The 8369-nt window shown below is 31.5% G+C and overlaps 1 protein-coding gene across 1 annotated transcript in view; it reads left to right on the top strand.

Moving 5' to 3' along the window:
• Positions 1-5347: 5347 nt before the first annotated feature.
• Positions 5348-8369, top strand: part of LOC112467588 (cytochrome P450 4C1-like) — a 6290-nt gene continuing 3268 nt past the window's right edge. The window contains exons 1-7 of the mRNA XM_025036273.1: positions 5348-5486; positions 6714-6880; positions 7040-7149; positions 7732-7822; positions 7909-8094; positions 8170-8263; positions 8331-8367. Of these exons, the coding sequence (XP_024892041.1) occupies positions 5458-5486; positions 6714-6880; positions 7040-7149; positions 7732-7822; positions 7909-8094; positions 8170-8263; positions 8331-8367 (714 nt within the window). The 5' untranslated portion in view covers positions 5348-5457. The remainder of the gene's footprint in view (positions 5487-6713; positions 6881-7039; positions 7150-7731; positions 7823-7908; positions 8095-8169; positions 8264-8330; positions 8368-8369) is intronic.

Here is an 8369-nt window from a genome sequence, read left to right as displayed (position 1 = left end):
GACGTCCAAATATGGATTACTGACGGATGTCCAACAACGGACATCCGTTGAACGTCCATTTTATGTCCATGGACGTGCGGACATAAAATGGACATAAAACGGACGTCCTCGGGATGTCCTGTGCTATCTGGGGGAGTCATACGACCAATGGCGTGAGAGTACGGTTTTTTCTATTTCTTAGGAAAACCATTGACCACCAAACGTTTTACTGACGATATTCGTGACCACCAAACGATTCCGCGTCGATTGAGCCCTATCAAAGTCAATTTGGGTGATAAATACAATTTTTCCGGCTAATGGCACAGTGGTGATATGTCCAGCATTATGCGCATACGATTTTTCTTATTTTCTGGGAAAACGGTTGACCACCAAACATTTTTATGATGATATTCGTGACCACCAAACGATTCCGCGTCGAATGAGCTATAAAAAAGTTAAATTGGTTGAAAAATAAAAATTGTCCGGCTAACTTCACACCGGAAATTTCATTTTTATTTTACAGGAAAACGACTAACCACCAAACGATCGGACTAAACTACCAAAAACCACCAAACGACCACCAATCGATTCCAATTAATGAAAGTTCGATACGTTGAAGTTGTCCGGCCAACTTCATAGAGGTAAGTTAGTCCCAGTCTCCCCTACACTTTTATTTTTTTTTTAATTTTGTAGAAATATTTCTACTAGGGTAGGGATATTTCAGCAGCACTTTGCTTAGTATTTCCGACAGTGAATCCAATACGTTTGTACACGTTCCGAATGAATCGTGATCTACGTAATGGTGTTAAGGATTAGGAAACTTGATGTCGTTTAGTCAATATATTTTGAAGAGTGTTTCGTGAAGACTTTTAACATTTCTTAAGTCTGATAAAGGAAGAAAACGTCTTATCAATACCAAATCACATGAAGATAAAATAAACAATTCAGCATAAAATTAGTATCAATGGTCAATCAACTCAAAGCAATCTTTCAGTTTATCAGGGAAATCCTAAACTAGAATCTATTAGTTGAAGGTTTATAAAATAATATAATTTCTGTAGAACAGAAGATCTATAAACATGAAGAGTTGAGTGTATTTTACATGAATTCCACTCATGAATAGTTAAACAGTTGAACAGACCATTAATACGAACAAAGTTATTAATATCGATGACCTTATAAATTCACAAAATATCATATAAAGTAGTAAATAAGTAATGGAAGAATGCATACATCTTTTACTTTTAAGCTTCTTATTATTCGAAAGAACAGTCAGAATTAGATTGTGAAACTAAAATGTTAATAATAATGTGCATATAAAGATGATATGCTTCTGAAAATATATGACAATCGTAATCTGAGTTGTTTGTTAATTCAACACAATTGAAGTATGTACGCATTTATCCATGTTTTGTCAAATAAAAGAGGATCTTACGGAGAGAGAATATTTCCTAAAATACAACATAATAGTATTTTCGGGACGATAATTAATAATATAGAGAAAAGTATATACAACGCAAAGTATCGGAAGAATTCAAATAATTCAATATAATTATAATCAATCGTATTGAGTCCGCGAGATATTTACAAAGACGAAATATAGCTTTACTGACAACGGCCGTGTCTTTCAAACAATTATTAATATTCAGCTTACAATTGAAGAATCATTTACTACAGGTAAATAGCTTGATTTTACAATACACGAATGATTTACGAAAGGTGAAATCCCTTGATTATCCACATACAAAATATTCTTACACGTGGTTGCAACCAAATTTAATATAGTACTTTAAGTACTCTAGCAACGAGAAGGAAGCTTCTCGTCCGACCTCGTCACTGAAGGTGAGAATAAGGCTCGGGGATGGGATCGAAATGCCACACAAATATACGGTGCGCTCTTGGTGATCACCATCCAAACGTAATATAGAAGCTCTCGAATGTTCTGGAATCAGAGATCGCAGTTTAGCTAAAGCACCTTAGCCCATTCTCAAGATCAATGATTCCTTACACTGAACAACGAGAGTTACCTTTTTTGTGGATCTTTGCATTGGAAGAATTCCATCTCAATCGCCAGCCGTATGCCTTTATACCTCAAGGCTCTGAAATTTCCATCAGTCGTCAGATCGTCCGTAATGGCGGACATCCTTCAATAACGGGAATAATGGCGAAGGACGTCTTCTTGGTTCGTCCGTAGCATATGCTGATACAATCTAGCACCTGATGTATCAGGTTCCTCTTTATACTTCAGCTGGAATTCCGCTGCAATCGACGAACAGAAGCGTAATGAACGCACGCTCTCTCAAGAACAACCGAACTTCCGTGAAGAAACCGGAAGCCAGGTAACGCTACCACATTGTATAGCAGCGACACTATTTTGGGATATAACTACCCAGGTAGCAAGCACTCGTCATTTTGACGTCAATATTTGGTCATAATTGGTCAGTAACGTCATTCGTCGATTATGTGACGTATATTTAACGTCATGTTTTAATACGTCAAAAAGACTTTGTAAAATGACATTATATAGACGTTTAATTGACTACCCAGGTAGCAGACAGTCGTCATAATGACGTGATTCTTACGTCATTTTATGACGCATGTTACGTCATTTATTCCTAAAGTTTAACGTAAAAATGACATTTTTCACAGTATTTTTCACAGGAATATTCCTACATTTATAGTGTTTCGTAACTTTATGAACGACGTGGTGAATTTATGGTATAAGTGGATCTAGTTGCGTGTGTAATTATAGTTTTATGACAACTATTTCATGCAGTGTTATAACTATCAAAAAGATATCATTACAAGATTTTTGAACACTTTAAAGATGTACCTGTTATAGACAAGTACAGTTAATAAGGAAACATCAGGGTGAGAAGATCGTCACTGTCCACTGGATCATCGAAGTCAAGCGACTCGGACGCGGTACTGTGCTAGGATGGGTGACCGCCTTGAGAGCGGCTATACGCACATGGCATGTAACGAAACAGTTAAAAAAGCTTTTTTTTTTTTAATTAAAGAAAAAGAACATTTTTTTGTAAACGTTTATCAAGTAGACATTTTAAAATTTTAATTACAAAAAAACATTTCTAGAAACCGGTATGTCGTACATTAGACCTATTTTTGCCGTCAACAAAACGTCAGAAAATGACGTCGTTGGGATGTGACTTAGGACCGTGAAAAATACGTCATTTTTACGTTAAACTTTAGGAATAAATGACGTAACCTACGTCATAATATGACGTTAGAATCACGTCATTATGACGACTGTCTGCTACCTGGGTAGGACCTACGTTGGTCCCGCTAGAGCCTTTCAAAGACATAATTAGTGATTCAGTTATTCTAACAGATGGCAGCACACCACTGTTTCCTATCCTTATAAGCGGTATTTTGAACAACGTTAATTCGACAACTTTCCGCGGCAATGAGGAGTCAAGATCAACGCGTAGTGAAAATCACGATACTTATTCAGTGTTACGTTCAAGAACCGAAGACGAAAAGCATGCAGAGACGTAGACAAGAATGGCAACGCCAGCAAGAACGAGAGAGACAACATGAAAAATTGAAACAGCAAAAGATTTTAGAATATGAAAGGAAACGTGCACAAGCTTTAAAATATGCTGAGAGAAAATCCTCGAGTCATAGTCGAAGCAAAATAGCGGTAGTGAGTCTCCCTCGCATCTTCGATATAGAGGTAGATCTACGTCAACTGCTTTAAAATCTGGTAGTTTGCATGAAAAATGAGTTTACAACATACATATAACTATATATGCCCTTATATCTTTATTTGACTTGATAGAGATAAAGAGACCAAAACTTTAAAATATCTGATATAGAGAAAATTGTGCACTCAGATGCACTTTATGCACTAAGTGCACGTTAAACTGCACTTTAACTCCGTATTTTATTTATTATAAGTTTTTAAGAACAAAAATTCAAAATCGGGCTCTTTAGCTCCCTGCATTATTATATAAAGAGTATATAAAAAAAATTCACGAATCTATATATGTAACTTATTTTATAAGAAATCTGGATATTACGAATTACGGTTTTGCAGGTTTATACCTTACATCTATGAAGAGTTTATTATAAAGAGTCGATATAGAAAGCTCCATGAAGATAACATCGAGCAAGAGAAATACTTGTAATAATGAATAACATTTGCAAATCTAGTTCAACATGGGAAGAATACTAGATTTGATCTGTGGTTTTTTCTATAAGATATCTAAAACAAATGTCAATTTAACTTAAAATGTCTTCTGAGAGAATGATATGATGCAGATCTAATCTTTCTACAGTTTGTAAGTATTTAAATAATATTTAAAGAGTATCCAAATAAGGTATTGTATATTTTATGTACTCTAGCTTAACGCATGTAAATTGCAAATATTATACACATATTACTTTGTCTAAACCATAACTAATTTTATTTAAATTTCTATACTTACTTTTTTTAAATAAGCACCTAATTGTCTTATATTTGTACGAGATTTTATTTAACTTAAAGTTTTCTTATTGAAAGAAACTTGATGTAAATATAAGAAAATGCAAAGGGCCTAACTTTATTGAAATTAGTTTAAAAAGATTAATCACTTCTTAAATAAATTTTTAATTTAAAATAATAAATATTATGTTAACAAATATTTTATTGGTAGTAACATTATCAGAGAAGAGTATTACCAAAGAATTTATAGAAATAAAAGGATTATATATAATAGATTTTCTTAATATTTTTGGTATCATCTTTTCTTCTTTAAAATTTCCTTTTAATTTATTATTGCATGCATTTGATTCAACATTAATAAAACATAAAATTAGTGGCTTATCGTATTTTTGCAAATTAAATTAATACTGGCAATATATAATGTCTTTACATCAACTGATCAAAACCATGGTCAAAATTAATAATGTCTCGATGATTGATCCGAAAAAATTGCTGTGTGAATCCGACAAACCAAGTTGGCTCACAGTTTTTCAATGTTCATATCGAAAAGACGTTATATATTGCCAGTCACGGTCGATTTAAATTACTTTAATTGTTATTCTATATACTGGCGAAAGAATTTTATTATTCTGTTAAATTAATACGTTTAATATATACGACATATACAATGTACAATAATAATGAATATACAATACGATTAGGAATAGAACATGTGCAATATAGATACAAATAAGATTATATATTTATTTTATTAGCAATATAAATATTATTATATTGTTAATTATGCATTGCCACATAAAGAAAATTATGTGAGTTTCTAGATATTTTAAAAATAATTCTATATTTATTTTTAATAAATTTTTATGCTATTAATATGTTTTTATGCTAATATGACATATATAATTGAAAAATCCTACTTCACAGAAAATATAATTATATTAGTGCTACAAAAATGATGAAATAAATGATCATCAAAGGAAGCCTACAATGAAGATAAGATTAAACTTTTCATGATTCACTAGCATGAGCAAAAGATGGAAAAAGATAACAGATGCAGAAACAGGTATAGAAACATTTTCTCTTTTAGTAATTTGTTTTTAAAATTGATTTAATATAGTGTGAAAACAATACAATTTTTAAGCGGATTTTTCTATATCAAGAAAAATGTAAAAAATTTGAAAAAAATTACAATTCTCATTATTATATAGAATATAGAATGACGTAATATTGTTGTATTAATGATTAATCTTTTTTACAAAATATTTCTTTTAAAAGCTTATTACATTTATGATTAAAATGTAAAACAAAAGATTTAATATGCATATGAAAAAGAAATTTCATGGAAGTAGAGCTTTATGGAAGATATATCAGCGATAAAAGTAATAAAATTGAAGAAACCTGCAATATATATATATATAAATATAAGATTCGATTGAATTTTTCATGAACAATACTAAAAAGAGATGATACATCGAATGTGAATGAAGAAGCTATTTGGAAACGGATATTCTACATTATGGAAGATATTCTACTTCACGGAAAACATTATGTCAACACTAAAAACGGAAAATTTATCAATAATTTACTGCTTTAAATGTTGTGTTTTGGTAAAGCAGCGCCTTTTTCGCAAAATAAAGTATTCTCTGCTTTAACAAAAAGACTTCAATTTATCAACAATTATTTACTGCTTTAAATGTTCCCAGCAAACACAGAATACACTGAGTGCACAATTTGCTATCAAATTGCGCACTCGGTGTATTCTGTGTTTGCTGGGTTGTGTTTTGGTAAAGCATCGACTTTCTCACGAAATAAAGTATTCGCTGCTTAAAAAAAAAAACGTAATATTAGTCGTTTATGTCTCTCATCAGTAGGTACTTAAAATAATTGCTATATTTTTCAAACTTTCTTTGTTAATAACTTTTTAATAAAAAACGACCCCCGGCTAAAAACTTCTAAAGGTCACTCAGGAGGGTGGACTTTCACTAATCTTCGCCAAATTCAAAACAACCTTCCTTTAATGATACCTTATACATAAGATTACATGTATGACTTGTACGTTTTTTAAGCAAAAATTGGTAATCCCTTCACCGATCATTGCCAAATTCAACACCAATCTATCTTTAATGATACTCTATCCATAAAAAAAAGTGTGCAAGTAGAAACTTGCACATTGCTTCCTCATAGTTTTTAAGTGTGCAAGTAGAAACTTGCACATTGCTTTCTCATAGTTTTTAAATGTGCAAGTAGAAACTTGTATTTTGTAATATGCAACTACATATCTTTTTTGCAGAGCCACAATGGTTTTTCTTTACACCATTACGGTATTATTCATACTTATTGTGGGGTATCATTATTATATACATTATGGATCACGAAATGGGCGACTGATCAATCTTATACCAGGGCCATCAGGTTATCCGATTTTTGGAAATCTACTACAATTTATAGGCCCACGAGGTAAGTTCAAGTTTTTCAAAAATTTGCATAAATTAAACGTTTTCCTTAATTTGTACATATATACGCAAAAGTAATATTTACAAACACACACACACATTTCAGTTTAAGATATATTACTATCAATATTATCGTATATTCATATTATATACATTTTTTTAGAAAAACAATGGAAGTTACTGATCAGTCTAATTGACCAGTACTATCCAATTGTTAAACTTTGGGGATTCTCTATCCCCTTTGTATTCATCCGTCATCCGGACGATTTACAGGTAATAAAATATTTAAACAATTTAATTTTCTGTTAACTCTCCGTGGTCACACTGGGTCAATTTGACCCAACCTTATTTGGATCTAAATATCAGCTAAATACGTAGCTTAAAATGGAGCTTGGTTCGCCATTTACAAGAGTTTGAAGTATCTTCTATAGGTAGATACCGTTAAAAAAACAAATTCTTCGCGAATTTTTTTTATATGTTAAAAATTCCTGAGGCACTTCTTTTTTTATAGCAATCAATTTAGCAATATCGCAGGTGCATTCGAGAATTTTTTCAACACGATCGGTGGATAAATGGTCAAATGGCGAACGAACAAAGTTCGTCTCGGGTCAAAATGACCCAGAGTGACTTCCTTGTTTGAAAAAATAGGTGTAACCACGGAGGTTTAATGTTCTTATAGTTCATACACCAGTGATTTAAGTATTTAGGTATAATTTTGCTTAGTTTTATTTTGCGAAAATATATATATTTATTCATAGTTTTATAGAGATAATAATCAAATAAGACAATTTCCAAATCAACTAATTAATTATTTACATTGCATCTAAATTAATTGAATATCTTCTGTGATTTCAGACAATATTACACAACACGGCCCACAGTAGAAAAAACTTTTTTTATGATGTTTTACGTCCATGGATGGGCAATAATATTTTAATTAGTGAAGGTAAAGTACATAATAATAATTTAAAAAATTTTTTCTAGTTACAAAAAATTTTCTTGTTTATGAAATGTCTATTGTTTATGTTTCAGGCGCCAAATGGCGTTCAATACGGAAAATAATAACTCCCACATTCTATAATAAAATTTTGGAGCAATATGCTGAGATTTTGATCACGGAGGGTGAAAACATGACAACGTCTTTGAAAAATACAGGAGGCACAGTTGTAAAAGATTTAGAATCGTTTGTTAGTGAACATACGTTGAATGCAATATGCGGTATTACAAACACATTTTATTCAAAATCTAAACATGTACAATAACATTATTGTAATTTTACAAATTTCTTTTTAGAAACTTCAATGGGTATTTCTCTACGTGACTTCGGTGAATCCGGGCAAAAATATCGAAAAGCTGTTAATCGGATTGGCGAACTTTTTATTTATAGGTAATTTATGAATATAATAATAAATAAATAATTGTAATGAGATTATTATTTAGTAATTATGGTTTAGGTTAGTGAGGATGTGGTTGCACAACGACTGGATATTCTC

The sequence above is a fragment of the Temnothorax curvispinosus genome, unplaced genomic scaffold (genome assembly GCF_003070985.1).
Source record: "Temnothorax curvispinosus isolate PA1 unplaced genomic scaffold, ASM307098v1 QBEX01017595.1, whole genome shotgun sequence".
Lineage (NCBI taxonomy): Eukaryota > Metazoa > Arthropoda > Insecta > Hymenoptera > Formicidae > Temnothorax > Temnothorax curvispinosus.
The sequence above is the reverse complement of the archived record's forward strand: the minus strand, read 5'-3'. Positions and strand labels throughout refer to the sequence as shown.